The sequence below is a fragment of the Prionailurus bengalensis genome, chromosome B1, assembly GCF_016509475.1.
Source record: "Prionailurus bengalensis isolate Pbe53 chromosome B1, Fcat_Pben_1.1_paternal_pri, whole genome shotgun sequence".
Lineage (NCBI taxonomy): Eukaryota > Metazoa > Chordata > Mammalia > Carnivora > Felidae > Prionailurus > Prionailurus bengalensis.
Genome location: NC_057344.1, coordinates 6,559,711 through 6,578,056, shown reverse-complemented (window position 1 = coordinate 6,578,056; position 18,346 = coordinate 6,559,711). Strand labels below are relative to the sequence as shown.

The 18,346-nt window shown below is 46.7% G+C and overlaps 1 protein-coding gene across 2 annotated transcripts in view; it reads right to left on the bottom strand.

Moving 5' to 3' along the window:
* AGPAT5 (1-acylglycerol-3-phosphate O-acyltransferase 5) overlaps positions 1–3,789 on the bottom strand; it is a 60,246-nt gene extending 56,457 nt beyond the window's left edge. The window contains exon 1 of one of the 2 annotated variants that reach the window (XR_006293859.1): positions 3,212–3,789. Coding sequence is in view for 1 of the 2 variants with exons in the window: in XM_043557529.1 (XP_043413464.1) it covers positions 3,212–3,430 (219 nt within the window). In the remaining variant the exon portion in view is untranslated. The remainder of the gene's footprint in view (positions 1–3,211) is intronic. The other variant, XM_043557529.1, reaches the window with a different exon arrangement.
* Positions 3,790–18,346: the final 14,557 nt, after the last annotated feature.

Below are 18,346 nucleotides of genomic sequence, written 5' to 3'. Positions count from 1 at the left end.
ATTGATTTTCAGTGAGTCTCAAATTGAGAGATCTATGAAATTTTTAAAATCCTTTCTTTAAATTTTTTTTACTGTTTATTTTTTTTTAGAGAGAGAGAGAGAGAGAGAGCGAGCAGGGACACAGACAGAGACACAGAGAGACAGAATCTGAAGCAGGCTCCAGGCTCTGAGTTGTCAGCACAGACCCTGACACAGAGCTCAAACCCACGGATTGTGAGATCATGACCTGAGCTGAAGTCAAGATGTTTAACCAACTGAGTCACCCAGGTGCCCTGAAACTTTAAAAACCCGACTGCTTATTGCAAAGTAAATGGTGAAGGTACCCAGTTGAATCTCAGTACTAAAAAGATTCTAGGAGAACCTAAAAGGATAAATAGTTATAAATAGTAACTTTAGCAACAGTGATTGAAATGTTCTCCTGTGTCAAAACCGCACGGGAGGGGTGTCTGGGTGGCTCAGTCAGTTGAACGTCCAACTCCTGATTTTGGCTCAGATATGATCCCAGGGTCATGGGATCAAGCCCCGGTGTCAGGCTCTGCACTGAGCGTAGAGCCTCCGTAAGATTCTCCTTCTCCCCTCTGCCCCCTCCCCTGCTTATGCACTCCCTCTGTCAAAAAAGAAATTAAAAAAAAAAAAATGCATATGAAAAGAAAGTAGTAGAAATAGGAAGAACAGACATTTACCTAGAATCCAATGGAACGTTCAAGTATACCTGCTGAAATAGGTTTACCTGCCAAGCACAAATCATGAATTTCATGGACTTCTGTTCCTTCAGCCTAAAACTCCTATGCATAAAAAAATATTGTTACGCTACCATGAACCATTTCTTTTTTAAATCCAGAATTAAAAAGCATTAAAGTGCCATTTAAAAACATTCTAATTTATGCTCAACACCGCTAATTAACATGCAAATGCAAATCAAAACCATAATGAGATATCACATTACACCTGTCAGAATGGCTAGTGTCAAAAAGACAATAAAAAGTTTTGGCGAGGATGTGGAGAAAAGGGAACCCTCACACGCTGTTGGTGGGAATGCAAAGTGGTGCAGCCACCGTGGAAAACAGTATTGGGGATTCCTCCAAAAGTTAAAAACACAAATACGATCTGATCCAGTCATTCCGCTACTGGGTATTTACCCAAAGAAAATGAAAACACTAATCACAAAGACACGATATGCACCCTGATGTTTATTCTAGCTTTGTTTATAACAGCCGAGATATGGAAGCATTCATACACAAATGTGTAAAGATGTGCCACACACTGGAGTATTACTCAGCCATAAAAAGGAATGATCTTGGCATTTGGGACAACATGGATAGATGCAAAGGGTTTTACACAAAATGAAATAAATCACATAAAGAAAAACAAATGCCAAATGGCTTCACTTTACATGTGTCATCTAAAAAACAAAACACAGAAGAAACAGACCCATAAATACAGAGATCAAACTGCTGATTGCCAGGGGTGCCTGGGTGGCTCAGTCGGTTAAATATTTGAATCTTGGTTTCAGCTCAGGTCATGATCTCATGGTGGTTGGTGAGTTTGAGCCCGAGTCCGGCTCTGTGCTGACAGCGTGGAGCCCGCTCGGGATTCTCTCCCCCCTCCCCCACTCGTCATCTCTCTTTCTGTCTCTCTCTAAATAAATAAACATTAAAAAAAAAACAAAAACCCTTAAACTGGAAGCCCACACTGAACAAGGTATGAGGTGAGCCACACAATTTAGGAACTCTGAAATTTTGCAACCATTTTTAAAATGGGAAACCTTGCTAAGCACGCAGTATGTCACTGGTATATTACACATTGCACTGCATGCTCTATTCTCTGAACAGAATCACAATAATCCACCACAGGAAGCACCATTTTTCTAAAAGGTAAGGCACTTTGTCCTAGGTTCTGTCTTCGTCCTAGCCCAGGCCGGCTGTCAAGTGATGTGAAGTTAAAGATTTAATCATGATGAAGCCGCCCGTTTAAACCAACGTGGCGAAGTAGGAGCACAGGGGGTTAATGATTGACCCGAACTCCTGAAACTGTTAAATGAAGCCCACTTTAAAAGTCAACCAAGAGGAAGCCATGATCTGGAAGAGCGATCTTTCTCTCCTAGGAAGCACTTACAGACACTGGTTTAAACGTAGGCCCTGGCTTCTCCTACTTCCCTTCCCCCAAACAACCTCCAACTGGGGCAAACTCCCAGTCATCAGGGATCCACAGCAGGGCAACTGCAAACTGAAAATAGGAGCTGGTCGACAACGGGGTGAAAACAGCTGCTCTGGGCGGGGGAGGGTGGGGAAACCGCATAAAAGACAAAACCATACCAGGGCATTCCCTCCACCCCAAGCCTGACCACGGGAGGGAGGGGGGGAGAGGAAGAACGGGATGGACATAAGGCATAACCGAGAATCAAGCTCTTTTGTCCCAACTGGGAAATAAAAGGAAAACTCGCAGATGTTATTTTTGTAAAAGACGCTTGAAATAAAACCAAAGAGGGTCTTATCCATTCCCCCCCCCCACAAATTTTAATCTAAAGATCCAATCTCCACCAAGTAACAGAAGCGAAGTCATCAGAGAAAAAAATGAGCCGCACATTTAAACCTAGCGTAAGTTGGCCAGAATTTTAAGTACCGTAGGGCTTCTACAGTAACAAATTATTAATTTCCTCGTCCAGCTTTCCTTCACACTGGAAGAACGCAAAAAAAGAAAAAAAAAAAAAGTTGTACTTGCTGTCCAGATAGTAACACCAATCCGTTTCAACACAATGTCTCCGGCTTTTCACAGCGCACTTTTGACCTCAAACATTACCAACCTTCTCAGACCAAACGCCAAAAACTGTCAACTGCTTGCCCTACTTAAACGTCCATCTGCACCGACTCCGCGAAGCCCCGAGACAGACAGTTACAAAACCTGGGGGTGCCACTTGTAGCCTGCGAACAACAGAACTACAATCACTCCAAGATCCTAGTGATCTTGGGCTATCCGCAAAGAAGCATGGGGCCAAAGCCTACATAAGACCGTGAGACTCCCCTCGCGGTGGGAGGACGAGGTGACGGCACGTGTTTCTGGCGCCGGATCTGCCGGGCAGACCCGAACGATCCTAAAGTCCCCCGGGTGGGGGGCGGGGCGCCGGTTGGAAGGTTCCAAGCCGAGAACCCAGGTGGAGAGGCGGGAGGAGGCAGGTGCGGCCGACGGGCGCCGAGCGCGGGCAGAGCCTCACCTGCACGCCGGTGTAGTTCTCGAAGAAGAAGAGCACCATGCTCTGATAGACGCAGTAGAGCCGATCGTCCACCGCCTGGTAGAAGTGGGAGGGCAGGAAGGCGGAGAGCAGCCGCCAGGCCCCCCAGGCCAGCACGTAGGTGGGGGCCGTGCCCAGGAGCACCGCGGCCGGCAGCACGCAGCGCATCGAGTACATGTGGAGCACCAGGGACAGCAGCATCTTCCCGGCTCCGCGCGCCCAAGGCTTTGCCGGCGGCTCCCCGCCCGGGGCGCCTCCAGGCCGCCCAGAGGCCCTCGGCCAGCGGCCAATCACCGGGCCGGGGCGGGCCCCGCCGCCGCCCCCTCACCTCTCCCGGCCGCCGGCCGCACCTGAGACGCCCAGCCCGCGCCCGCGCCGGCCTCCGCCCCCAGCCGCATGGGCCGCGCCGCCGCGGGACGGTGGGTGAGCGGCCGAGTGCGGGGGCCGCGCGCGCTGATGGCCGCCGCGGGGCAAGGGGATGCGGCGGCCCTCCGAGGTTCAGCAGCTCAGAAGCCTTTACACCCCATGACCCTCGCCCGTCACCCAGTACCCCTATTGGGGGCGGGGCTCCGCGGCAACAACACGCCGCCTGAATGGCCTCCGGTTGCCATAGTCCCCCCCAGGGGGCGGGATTCCGTGAAATTAACACATGCTCTGATTGGTCGAGCGCGCTGACGGTTGAAGCGCTTCTGCCCACCGGACGCGCGAACCGTCAGGCTGTGCCGCCGCGCATGCCTCGAAGCTCGGCCTCGCTGCAGAAGCGGGAAGGAAGGTGGCGGTTGCCAGGCCCGTGGGGTGAAGGTGGGTGCGGCCAGGAGACGGGACCCGGGCGGTCGTGTGCGCCCTCCGTTGGATTCTGGGCCCGGGTTGCTTTGAGGGCATGCCCCACCTGCAGCTCGCATGCTCTGAGGGCCCCTAGGTCCCCGGGATGCGCCCGTTAAGCCGAGACGTCCGTCCCCTTACTCGGGGTGCACAGATGACGCGCTGTGTATCTCATGCGTTGCAGACTCTGCGGTCTCCAGTCAAGAGGACTCATGCCTTCAGCAAATATTTGTCAAGCTTGGTTTGGGAAGGCCAGAAAGACGGAACTGGAGCGGTTAGCGCCATCAAAGCTCCGCCCCGGGTTATCTGTCCCCGGCTAGGCTTAGCGAGATGGCTTCAGTCTCAGGGCGGCTCCCACACCCTCCGCCTTCTCTGCTGCTTCCCCTTCTCCCCAGCAAGTGCACAGGACTCCCTTCCTTCCGCTGGGGTGGTGGGGAGTCAGGCCTCCTCCTTCCATCACAATAATGATGATAATTACACGTTAACGCACCGCTGGCCGGCCTCTTCGGGAGGTTCTTACCACACTTGGATCAGACCTTTCCAATTCACGCTTGCTTCATCCCCCCCCCCCCCCCCCAGGGCCAGGGTATGTGTGTGTGTATATATATATATATATATATATATATATATAGCCTCATTTTGTGTAGTACTTAAAAAGTACCAGGACTGTGCACAAAGAATATGTAAAGTACTGACCTACTTGGGTGACCTTCACAAAAGCCTGCTGAGTCAGGGCATTTTTATTCATGTAAAAACAGATCCAGAGAACTTCTGGATCCTTCTACTGCCTTTGGCTTCACTACAAAAGGTTTAAAATGTAACTCTTTCCGGGGAGAGTCGCACTTCAAAAGAATGCCAAGGGCTTCCAATGATAAAATTTTGTTTTGTTTTTCTCTTCTTGGAAGCCAGTGAGGTACCTTTATGCAGGGAGGCATTTTAATGGAAAATGGGAATCCGGGCCAGGACAGTGGCTCCTTTCTCTATCTGTACATGATTGACAATCATCTGTATGATGATTGGTAGATGGTTATGTTAGGAGAGCAAGCCAGGTGGGCAGAGAGTTCTCAAGGCACCAAGTATTGGGACAAGTATACCGCCAACAGGAAGTGTTGCACAAAAGGAAGACTTTGCAGGGTTTCCCCTCTCTTTCTATGGAAGGTAATGGCTTGTACTGTGAGAGGAACTAGATTTCTTTTTGGAGGGAAAGAGTCACGGGCATGGATAATGTGCAAACCCAGTGCCGCTCCTGCTTCCTTTGATGGAGACCAGACATCCCTACAATTAGAAAAATGTGTGAAGAGATAAAACAGGCTCAGCGTTCACATTACAATCTGTGTGTATGGAGTCAGTAATTAGTGGACGTATGTAAATGCGTTATTTCTGTGACTTACGCCCCAGTTACTGTTGGTCACCGGTCGTAAAGCTCTGTGCAGTGTTTTGGCATGGAGACTCTTGAGAGCTGAGCCTCTTTCCCCGTTTGTGTCGAAACCCAGCCCCTCCCTACCTGGTGACGGCAGGTGTGCTCTTCTCCCTTCTGACAGTGGCAGATTCACTTTCCCTTTTGGCCACTAGCAACCCCCCCTCCCCCAAGCTGTAATCAACCCACATCCTCTGCTTCTGCTTCTCACTTTGTACATTTTTTTTTATTTGGGGGAGGGGCAGAGAGAGAAGGCGACACAGAATCCAAAGCAGGCTCCAGGCTCCGAGTTGTCAGCACAGAACCCTTCGAAGGCCCGGAACTCACAAACCGGGGAGATCGTGACCTGAGCCGAAGTCGGACTCTCAACTCACGCAGCCACCCAGGCGCCCCTGTACATTTTTTTTTTTTTTAATTCCTTGCAATCTGACTTCCTCTTGTTCCACTCTAGAAAAACGGTTTTTTCTAGAGAAGCATAGCCACCCTAGCCTGCAGACATTGCCCCTGGGATACAAACAACAGTGAAAAGACCGGTTCTGTGTAGGCCTTCCTGGTGCCGAGGTTGAGTGAGGGCTTACATGTGGGACCAGGTGTATGCAAACAGGATACTGGGATAGGGCAAGATATTAAGGAGATTTTATTTAGCCTGGGGACAAAGAAGCCTTCGCGAACAGTGACGCTTATGATGAAGCTGAACAGTGGAGTTGGCTAGGCTGCAGCTGGAGGGAGGAGCCTCCCGAGTGAGAACGCTGTACCTGAAGGGCTGAAATAAGAGCGGGCAGTGTCTGGGGCCCTTGGGTGGCTACTTGGCTAAGCGTCCGACTTCAGCTCAGGCCACGATCCCATGGTTGGTGGGTTCAAGGCTCCCATGAGGCTCTCTGCAGTCAGCACGGAGCCCGCTTGGGATCCTCTGTCCCCCCACTCTGTGCACATGTGTGCGCTCTCTCTCAAAAATAAATAAACTTAAAAAAAAAAAAAGATTCTCTCCTTCTGCCCCTCCCTGCCCCCCCAAAAAGAGTGTGCAGTGCCCTCAAGCTCTGAAAAGCCCCGTGTGGAGCAATGGAATGGGCCACACTTTTTAAAAAATTGCCTGGATGCCCCCTAAAAGAAATGTATTTCCCTCACACATTTTACAGTTAATAGCTAAAGTTGTTTTTGTCATAGGTTTAATTAGTTACAAAATAAGTTCTGATGAGTTACACTTTATTTCTTTTAACATTTATTTTGAGGGAGTGCACGTGCATGTGGGGGAGGGGCACAGGGAGAGGAAGGGTGAGAATCCCAAGCAGGCTCCATGCAGCCACCATACGGCCTGACTTGGGACTTGTCATCATGGACCGCGAGATCATGACCTGAACCCAAACCAAGAGGCCAACCTTTAACCGACAGGGCCACCCAGGAGCCCCCAACATTTTAAAGTGATTACAGAAATCTTTTAAATGGTCTGAGTGGATTATGAATACCATGGGGATTTATTATCCATCATCATTTATTTAAATACTTAAGATTTTTACTCATTAGGATTTTATAGTGATCCTTTCTTTTTCTCCTTGAAAACATATTTCATTCCACTTCTATCACAGATTTTGACTTTATGGAATATCTTCTTAAGACTCAAAGTCTTTTGCCAGTCTTATCTCAGGTATCTAAGAGTAAAAATTCCTTCTGGATTGAGCTCTTACTTTTGTTAACATCATACAGTGTAATCAGTGTGTGTCACAAAATCTGGTAATTATTGCAAATAAAAGTAAACTTTTATTGGCAATGCGTGCCTTAATGATGCCTTCATTAAAAGAAAGTTTAAATATCTTTTGCCATCCTCAAGTTACACCTTTCCACCTCCCTGTAGCACCATATAGTAAGATTGGAGGTGGGCCAGGTGGGTGGAGCCATCATGACACGCAAGGTGGGTCTGGCCTTCCAGGAGTCTTCATAGACCAGCTTTAGGAAAGTTAAGCATCCGAAAGTCACGTTCCTTTAAAACTACTCATGAACACATCTTTACAGACTCTCAGGGTCATCCCGTGGAATAGTTTGAGAACTGTTGGTGGAGAAAGTGGGCGAGGGAAGGAGACATGATAGCGGTTGAGTCTGGAAAGGACGGATAGGCAAGAACCACATGACAGCAGAACTTAGGAGATGTAAAGGATTCTAGACGTTATCCTAAAGGATCTGGAAAGCTATTAAAAGGTTTTAAAGAGGGAAGTGACATTAGACTTGATTAAAAAAAAAAAAAAGTTGTTCTAGGCAGTGTGGAAAGGAGATTGGAAGCAGTTGGGACATGTGCTAGACTCCTAGCTAGAAATAGTGTGGGCTTAGACTTTGTTAGTGACCATGTATGGAGAACAAGAAGCTAATTCCTCAGGTACAGCATTGTTGGAGGGAAATTTGACAGTATCTAGTAAACCTGGACAGATACCCTTTGAGTCAACACATCTAATTAAATGAATGTCCATAGTAGAATGATTACATGAATTCACAGAGACGACCAAGTAGAATACTATGCTGTAGATAAAAAGGAGCAAAGAGATCCAAATGAACTGTCCTAGGTCTCCAAGACGTTAGGTGGGAAAAGTAGTTGCTGAGTAACGTGTGCAGTTATTATCCCATTTCAGTAAAAACTAAAACCATATATTTCTACATGCAAATGTCTAGAAACTACTGATGGCCGTGATTATCTCTGGGGCAGGGAAGCAAGCACAGATGAAGTTCAACTGGACTTGATTGTTGCAAGTTTTTACAAAGAAATATTGATTCCACAAATACGTAGCCACTGCTAATTGTATATCCCACCCACTCTGCTGGGTTTCAGAGGTAAAGATGGAGAACAGGTAAAGGCCCTGAGGTGGTGACCCTTGTGAGGTGTGTGTTGGGACAGGGGAGGAGCTGGCAAATAAAAAGCTTGGCAAATAAAAAGCCAAGAGGTGACCTTTTGTAAGAGGTAGCTAAGAGGTGTGATCCACAGGAGTTAATTGACTGGTGGTGATAAATGAGAAAGGGAGGAGTGAACGATGCCTTCCAAGTTTCAGGCTTGTGTAGCCAGGTGGAATTTCATTTCGCCTACAGATGGAAACAGTCCCGTGGGGCGTGGAACTTAGCTGGTGGTGTGGGAGCCTTTTAAAAAAACACAGGTTACAAAAACAAAATTAGATTTGAACATGGATATTTGTTTAGAGTGAAAAAAAAAACCACAAAAATAGCCGGTGGATCACAAAAATAAAATATCCAGAAAAGTAACATTATGTAACTGTATCATGTATCTGCAAATAGAGTATACCTTTCGATTATGAAAACCGTATTTTTTACATACAGCAAGAGAAGTAATAGTCGCTCCTCTGACATAAATGGAAGTGGGGTTTTTATCATCGTTACGATGCATAAAATGCTCAACCTCACACCTTGACTTTAATATATGTTCACTAAAACTCTAGATTTTTTGTTGTTGTTTTGAGAGGAGGTGTGAAGGAGCAAAATAGAGAATAGTGGGACCTTGGCAAATCCATTCGAAAACTCATGAAGGAAAACAACTCGAGAAATTTTTTTAAAGGAGGAATACTGAATGGCAGACAGAATGATGGCTAGCCAAAGATCCCAACTTGAACTTGTGAGTAAGTTAATTCACATGGCAAAAGAGAATTTGGGACTCCGTTGGAGTTAGGCTTACCAATCAGCTAACCTTGAGAGAGTCCTGCGCTACCTATCCAGGTGGGTTCCACGTAATCACCAGGGCCCTTACAAAGGGAAAGAGGGAGGCAGACAAGGAGCTCAGGCTAATTCAGCCTGTTGGCTGGCTTGGAAGATGGAGGAAGGCTGCAGAACAGATCCCTTCCCAGAAACCAGAAGGAACCAGGCCTGCTGACACCTTGACTTTAATCCAGTGAGGCCCAGTTTTGGACTTCTGATCGCCAAGATAAGACATTACTTCAGCTACTATGGTAATTTGCTATAGCAGCAATAGAAACACGCTAGGGTGGATTTCTCCAGTAGGTACCAAAACGTGCTCTAAAATACAGTCATAGTAGGGGCGCCTGGGTGGCGCAGTTGGTTAAGCGTCCGACTTCAGCCAGGTCACGATCGTGCGGTCCGTGAGTTCAAGCCCCGCGTCAGGCTCTGGGCTGATGGCTCGGAGCCTGGAGCCTGTTTCCGATTCTGTGTCTCCCTCTCTCTCTGCCCCTCCCCCGTTCATGCTGTGTCTCTCTCTGTCCCAAAAATAAATAAAAACGTTGAAAAAAAGAAAAAAAAATACAGTCATAGTATTTAACTAGTGAAGAAATAGAAGGTTCAGGTGAGCAAAATGAAGAGTTGAGAAACCCATGTACTGTGTATTTTGAATTTTTTGAAAGTGGCTTTTGAAACAAAGAATTAGTCAAAAAATGTTGATACTAGTGTTCATGTTTTGGAAAAATGTAAACAAACATGACAGCTAACACCAAAATAAAAACCAGACGGGATTTAAACATAAAAACGTTAACAAAAAAATTAAAAACAGAAGCATACTAGAAAAAATAGAAGACAATATGTTTATAATATTCAGATAGAGGAGATTTTGTCTGGGATGATCCTAAGACAATCCTCCTTAAGTATAGATTCTCAAGAGATCTTAGAATCTCCGCAAAGTAATCTGACAGCAGAGTTAAGTAAGCAATTATATTTATGCGACAAACTACAGAATATTCACCCTGAATGCCGTGAGATGTTAGAGTGTCACTGAGGGCCTTGAGGAACACCCAAATTGAATCCACATGAGCTCAGGTGTGGAGTGTCATGAAAGCTGTAACCGAATCGGTTATACTGTAAATAGACCCTCCTAGGTGGTAACAGAGGGTGCTGATCTGGGTGTAGTGCCCTTAGAAAGGGATAGAAGATCTCCGCGTGAGTGATAGAAGATCTCCAACGAGAATACCTTCTATTCACGAACAACCTAAACTTGTTAGCCCAACACTTGGTCTCTATTAGTCAGCTACCATGCAATCCTGTGTTTTTACTTGTAAAACTAAAACAAGGCATCCTTGTTCCAAAAGACTTACACAGTACTTTTTCTTTTTTTAATGTTAGACGAAATCTGGAAATCTTTCGCCGCTGTCCCAAGTCCTGACTTCTCACCTAGAAGTTAGAGCTATAAAAACTTTCTAGTTGTTTACCTCTGCCTCTTAGTGGATGTTTGTCCGTCCATGGCCCTGTTCCCCTCTTCACGTGAAGATTTTTGAGCAGATCCAATCCCCAACGAAGGTGCCATTTGGGGGGAAGTTGACCCCACCTGTGCTCTGGGGATGGGCCAAAATTAGCAGGTGTCAGGAAGTGGTGTCTGAAGTGTGGACCTTGAACCCCTGAAGCTCCCCCAGGACACATCCAGGGGAAATGTTTCATGATGGTACTGTATCCTGATTTGCCTTTCTCACTGTGTTGACTTTTCAGGGACGACTTCAGGTGAACCTGGTAGCACCTTAGCACTCATCCAAGCCAAGGTACCAAAGCACGCGAGTGCCCAGGTGCCCATCACCACGGACTCGCAGCAGAAACACACTCATTTCACTTAATGTCCTTGATGAAGCAAAAAAAAAAAAATCCTAAGCTTATTGGGGTGCCTGGGTGGCTCAGTCAGTTGAGCGTCTGACTTCGGCTCAGGTCGTGATCTCGCGGTTCGTGGGTTCGAGCCCTGCGTTGGGCTCTGTGCTGACAGCTCAGAGCCCTGGAACCTGCTTCAGATTCCGTGTCCCCCCTTTCTCTATGCCCCTCCCCCACTTATGCTCTGTCTCTGTCTCTCAAAAGTGAATAAAGATTTTAAAAAAATACCAAGCTTATTAAATCCTTATACTTTAACAGTGTTTGTGAGTAAATGGAGAGTTATTTATGAAGCACATGTGATTTCACCAAAGTACAATAGTTCTCTGGATGGGAAAAAAACACCTTTTTTTTCGAACTGAACTAGCCACTTTTTTTTTTTTTAATGGAACATTTTTTTTTTTTTTACTCGGAAGAATAACATAAGCTATGATTATTCTGGAAGATACTTTCTCAAAAATGAACCAAGTGTCACTTCAAGGAAAACTGATGCTATGGCTGATAATAAAACTTGAGCTTTCAAGTGAAATTAGAATTTTGGGAAGCTCAAGTTTGCTCCCATGAGTTTGTCGTGTTCCCAATACTTCAGACTTTTAAAAATTCTGCGATAATCACCACAGTGACTTTTTCAGTATTTTATATGTCCCTATCTGGAAGATAGGCAAACGTCGGTGAACCAATAATTTGTAAGCCAGTGCTTGGTGTCCAAGCCATTGCATGGGTAAAGGGTTCTTTCAGAGCTCAAGACAGAGCAAAGGATTTTAATATTATAGGGTACAAAAACGTCCTATAGTGACCTCCACGTGGCTAGTAACCTCTAAGAAACTACCAGTTGCTGGGTTTTCCTGTAATAATGTGGCTATTCTTTCTTATCTGGAAAGGCCAATACAAACCTTACTTTTTCCAATCGCATATCTGGTGGAGGCTGGATATTTTTCATTTGCCTCCACCAAAAAAAAATCATGGCAACAGAGTGAATGGAGACAAGCCGGGTGTATTCAACTAAGCCAGACATCAAAGAGATTTGAAAGACCATGTAAAACTGTGGCCACTGTTCTTACTAAATCTCCTTTTCAAAGTCTATCTTTTTTCATGAAAATATCGTTAAAATGTAACAGGTTTAAAAGTGTTTTTAAAGGAACTAGATATTTTTAAGTTTCTTGTTTTAAATTTCCAATACGGTAAATATCAATAGGTATAACTGATCTATTTATTTTTATTTCTTAATGCTTTATTTTTTGAAAGAGAACGTGCAAGCAGGAGATGGGGGGTCCAAAAGCCAACTCTGTGGGCAGAGGATCCAAAGCCAACTCTGCGCTGGTAGCAGTGAGCTGCATGTGGGGCCCCAACTCATGAGCCCCGAGTCATGACCTGAGCTGCAGTCAAGACGCTCAACCGACTGAGCCACCCACGTGTCCCGAACTGATTTTTTTTTAAGTGTCGTCTACAGGTTTCATGAACCATTGGTCTATTACAAAGTAGCCCCACTTGTGTGGCCACAAAAATTGGTTTAGGAATGAACCCGTGAGGGCTTCTGAGACCCAAAGACAACTGGGGGAATGTGGAAAACAATCCTGTCCACTCTGCTAAAGGAGCTGCCAGAAGAGATGCCCCTCTCTCTCTTCCAGTTAGTGAGTTGACTGGGGGGACACCTGCATCTACATAATCCCTTTGCCACGTTAAGGAAAGTCAGTTTGGGGATGTTGCTGACGCCCAGCAGAGAAATAGACAAGTCTCTGATGAAAACCTCCAGCTACTGAATCAAACGAAACCCACTCTCAACCCTGTGGTTACAGGAGCAAGCAAATCTCTGTGAAAGCCAGGTTGATGTGGGTTCTCCTCTTTTTTGCTCTCTGCCCAGTCCTCCACTCTAGAAACGTACGGGTTACTCTACATTTATCTGTTGCTCACCTGTTGGCACTAGGTCCTTATCCATTCGCCGATTCAATCTGTTAGTGAAGGCCTGTTTGCAAGGCTCTGATGTAGGAACTGCTAACACAGCCTTGACCAAAGCAGGTAAGATCCCTGTCTAGGTGTTACTTCCAGGTCCGTGGTGAGAGATGAAGAATAGTGTATCAATGAATTCTAAGGGCAAGCAGTGAGCTAAGACAACGTGATGTGATCATTGTACATGATAAGGTCCAGAAATGCCTCTCCAAGGAGGAGACATTTAAATTACAATTGGAATGATGAGAAGATCTAAGATGAGAGTATTTTAGGCAGAGGGAACAGTAAGTGCAAAGATCCTGGGGCAGCAAGGAGCTGAGTATGTCGCAGTTTTAATTTATCACTGGCTAACTCTTCGTAGTCCTTCTGGATTCTTCTTCCCCATCCTGCATGCAATCCATCAGTAAACTCTTGGCTTCAGCATCAAAAGACACCCAGAACCCATTCCCTTTCTACCTCTCAGTGACCACCTTCCTCCCAGGTGCCACCTTCTTAGCTACGCAACTGTAATAGCCTCCATTTTATCTCTCTACCAATGCTCTCATCCCTCGCAATCCCATTTATCATATTTGAATTGTGTCCTTGAAATTCATATGATGAAGTCCTCACCCTCAGAATCTCAGAATATGACATTTGGAGAGGTACAGAGGTAATCAAGTTTAAATGAGGCGCTTTGGGGGCCTTAATTCATTAGGACTGGTGTCCATATGAGAAGGGGAAAATGAGGGGCACCTGGGTGGCTCAGTCAGTTAAGCACCCGACTTTGGCTCACGTCATGATCTCGTGGCTCGTGGGTTCAAGCCCCGTGTTGGGCTCTGTGCTGACAGCTCAGAGTTCGGAGTCTGCTTCAAATTCTGTGTTTCCGACTCTCTCTGTCCCTCCTCCTCTTGCACTGTCTCTCTCTTTCTCAAAAATAAACATTGACAAAAACTTTAAAGGGGGGGGTTGGGATTGAGATCCATGTACAGAGGGAATATGACGCGAAGAGACACATAGGATAAAGACGCCCTCTGTGCAAAGGAGAGCGGCCTGGGTCGGATCCCCCCTTACAGTCCCGTGTAGGACCCAGTGTCACTACCATGTTGCCCACACGCCTCAGCCTCCAGAAGTGTGACCTAACAAATTTCTGTAGAAGCTACCTAGCCTGTGATGCTTTGTTAGGACGGCCCTAATAATGAATACAGGAGGCAGGTGATCCTTTTTTCCTTCTCTGCTCAGACACTCCCATCTTGGAGTAAAATCCAAATTAAGTCCTGCCCGGGGCCCACCAGCCCGCACGAGCCGCCTCCTGAGGGCACATAGAAAACTCGGAGCTCCGCGGCAACCCAACTAGCCCTCCCTCAACACGACCTTAGTCTTTGCTCCAGGAAATTCTCGCCGGGAAGATGAGGCCAGAAACCAGTAAGTACCGCGGTGGTTGTTTTCTTCGTGAATCTCTGCACTTCTTCGATGCAGACCATGGGCTGCTTACCACAGTCTTCTCAGGCCAGCCGGTGGCTCGGGGTAGCTCATCCGGGCAAACTGCCTTCTCTGGACACACCGCTCCCTGGGGTGCTCAGCAAAGAACCGTTTGCATGTCAGACGGGTTCCGAAGCCCTCGCCTAGCTGTGCCTACCAGTCGTCAGCTGTCACATTTCACCCTTCGTCCAAACCCAGTTAGGGCCCCACATTGAAAGAGCCTCGTAAATCTACTCAGGCCCAGACCCTAAAACCCCATAAATGCACTCTCTTCTCCCTTCTGGGACCCTAAGACTCCAGGTGATGATCCTGCTTACTGCGGGAAGTGAGCAACCCGTGTCACTTGATCGGTAAGTTACTCTGGTCTTTTTGCCGATTCCGCCATCCTGACCTTTCGCTGTCCTTCCCGTGCGTGGAGCGCGAGGGCCTTCCCCGAATTTGTCCTGTTCTCCCTTCATCTGCGAGCGTGTTTGGCTGTTTGTTCCCCAGGCTCTGTGGACCGTTGCCTGACAGGCCCTCCCGTAACCATCCTGCGTGACCCCTGCGCCCCCTTTGTGCCTTTCCCGACCTGTAACAGATGCTAGTTTCCTCCAATATTCACGCTCCCCTTTTTTCATAATAGTTACATCCCTAATGTTTACCTAGGCGCACGTAAAAGCTTCCCAGATTTTCCTGCAGCTCGATTTAGTGGTGAGGTGTAAAAGGAAGCGGCATATGGGTGGGATGGGATGAGTTTAGGTAGCCTTCTCCTTTTAGGTGAAGTGATAGGTCATGGCTGGCGCTCCAGCAGCCAAACTGATGGGCACACAAGGCAGAGCAATCCTGAAAGGAACGTGAATTTCCGACCCTTCATACCAGCCTGGGACTTAACTTTCTCCAGGTGTTAGGAAAGCAAAAAAGGAACTTTAACTCCGTGTAAGCTGGTTTTAGTTGTTTTTTTTTTTTCTGTTATTTAATTTTAATTTTTTTAAAGTTGATTTATTTTGAGAGCGACAGAGACAACATGTGTGGGGGATGAGCAGAGAGAGAGGGAAAGAGAGCATCCCAAAAAGGCTCAGCACTGTCAGCGCACAGCCCGATGCGGGACTTGAACTTCTGAAGCGTGAGATCACCACCTGGGCCAAGACTAAGAGTCGGACACTTAACCGACTGAGCCACCCAAGTGTCCGTTTTCTTGTCGTTTGAAGCCAAACCTAATCCTAACAGAATCCCCCACGTGCTGCTCTATGTCACACTTATTTCTATGTGACCTGTATTTTCTGTCTTGCCCTAACTAGAAGGTAGGCTCCTTGAGAGGTGAGACTTTGTTTGGTCTTTGCCGTATTTTGACAGCCTGCACCAATGCCTAGCAAACAAGAAATCGGTAAAAGCTTCCTGAATTGGAGAGATTTGCACTCCAGAGAGATGTACCATGTTTTCTTCCTACGGCATATTGAATACCCCTGTCGTGCAGTCACCGTGTTGATATGTAAACGGTGCTCTCCTAATCCGTGGGCCCTTCTTTGGCTGCACTCCCCAGAGTCCCTGCTAAGTGAGAGCTGTAGAATGAGGTGTGTAAAAGGGAATCTCTCTCTTCAGGCCCTGGTGTGGGACCCGTGGTACCTATGTCCCAGACCATCAGAGACGGAGACGGTGAGCCAAACAGAACTGAGCAGCAGAGCATGGAAGTCATGGCGAATCGCGGACCTAATTGGTGTCTCAGAAAACCCAAATGGCACACATGTTGATGCTTTGGGAGAACTAGATAAAAAAAAAAAAAAACCCTGCAGGGATGATAATGCTGCAGGCCCACAGCCCACGTGCACCCCAAGAAAGGGAGTGAAAAGGGAAGAATCCTTGATGCTTAGTAATAGACTCCCTTTTACCTAATGTGCTTTAAGTACGTTTGTCTTCCGTGTATCGGAACAATCCTGGCTAAGACACCCTTAGGTCTCTTTGGGGTACATGCGCTTCGGGACAAGGCTGAAGCTCTTTCCAGTCTGGTCCCGGCCTGCGTTTCGGACACCTCCTAAGCTAAGCTCCGTTCAGCTCTCTCTCCGTTCAGCACAACACAGCTGTGCTGTGTGCTCCTTTAGTATTTTAGAAGTGTTCTCACGTCTGCTAGAATGTTCTCCCCCCTAACTCATCCATTGGGAACTTGCTCCAGTTTTCTCCCTGCCTAAAGTATCCCCCAGCCCTTGTCCTCTCCTCCTCCTTCCCCAGACAGCTTATCCATCAACAGTCCCTTGAGCACACATCGCTTACAGGATTTATTGCAAGTCGTTGCAGTTGGTTGAAATGCTTGTTGGTGTTTGTCTTAGCAGAGAATGTGCTCTGAAGCCATCTCTCCTCTGAGAATGTTCCGTCCTTCACGGAACGTTTTCGAAAGCTGGCTATGATCAGCCTTTGCCTCTCCTACATGCCTTGGCCAGTCTAGATGTCCTTGAGTGACTCCATTTCCTCTCTGTGTTTGGCTAATGGCCCTCAAATCTACAGATTACTTCTGAGCTGCAGACTTTTTTTTTTTTTTTATCTGCCTTGTTGACATCTGAGCTTGGGAATGCTACAAGAATTTTAAGTGTTCTCAGCAGAACATGCCTGCACCATTACCACCCTGCTCTCCCCTGACTCCGTTTGATGCTAAAGGACTCGAAATAGCCCTCCACTTCCCCCACCCCGCCCCCCGCAACTTCATCCAGGCACACCCCACCCTGTATCTTCTACAACTGGCCAGTTTCTTCATTGGGCTTCCATTATTCGAATTCCTTCCTTTACCAGATCCCTTTTGACTTACCCTCTCTTTGCCAGTGGCCCCTGGATGTTATTTCTGCTAGAATACATACAGTGCTGGTACTGTAGCTCACCAGCACCACCTTTCTGAAACAAACCTGACCTTGCCCTTCTCCCTCTGAAAACTCCTCAATGACCTCTCTTTTCTAAGGACGAAGTCCCACCTCTTTATGACTTCCAGGGGCTTTTATGACCTGGCCCAGCCTGCTCTGCAGCTGTGGCTGGCCCCACTCAAGCAGAGCAATGAAGGCTCAGTACCGAACTGCTGTCCTGACCTACATCCACTTTTCATCCTGTCTTACAGGTGGCAACTTGTAACATCCAGCCACCTGTTTCTCCTGGCCTCCTGCGTTAGATGTGACTCATCGTTGGCCTGATGCTTCAGATGAGACTCTTCCTTTCTAATTTTGTCTCTCTCCAAAATACTCAAGCTTGACACGTGGTACTGTGTGTGGATTTCACTTTGCTACCAATAAACCCTACGGCAACTTTCAATGATGCATGCAGAATAAAACAAATAATAAAACGAGTAAAGAAAATTGAGGATAGGTGGTTACTCAAATGGAGCATGAGGTCAGTGCCATGCAGACCTCTTTGGGAAGGCCGTAGCTTTTTTTTTTTTTCTTTTTAAAAATTTTTTAATTTATTTTTTAATTTACATCCAAGTTAGTTAGCAGATAGTACAAAAATGATTTCAGGAGTAGAATCCAGTGATTCATCCCCTATGTATAACACCCAGTGCTCATCCCAACAAGTGCCTTCCTTAATGTCCCTTAGTCATTTGGCCCATCCCCCCACCTACCACCTCTCCAGCAACCCTCAGTTCTCTATATTTAAGAGTCTCCTGTTTTGTCCCCCTCCCTGTTTTTATATTATTTTTGCTCCCCTCCCCTTAGGTTCATCTGTTTTGTATCTTAAATTCCACATATGAGTGAAGTCATATTTGTCGTTCTCTGACCAATTTCACTTAGCATAATACCCTCTAGTTCCATCTGCGTTGTTGCAAATGGCAAGATTTCATTCTTTCTAATTACTGAGTAATACTCTCTATATATACTACATCTTCTTTATCCATTCATCCGTCGATGGGCATTTGGGCTCTTTCCATACTTTGACTATTGTCGGCAGTGCTGCTATAAACA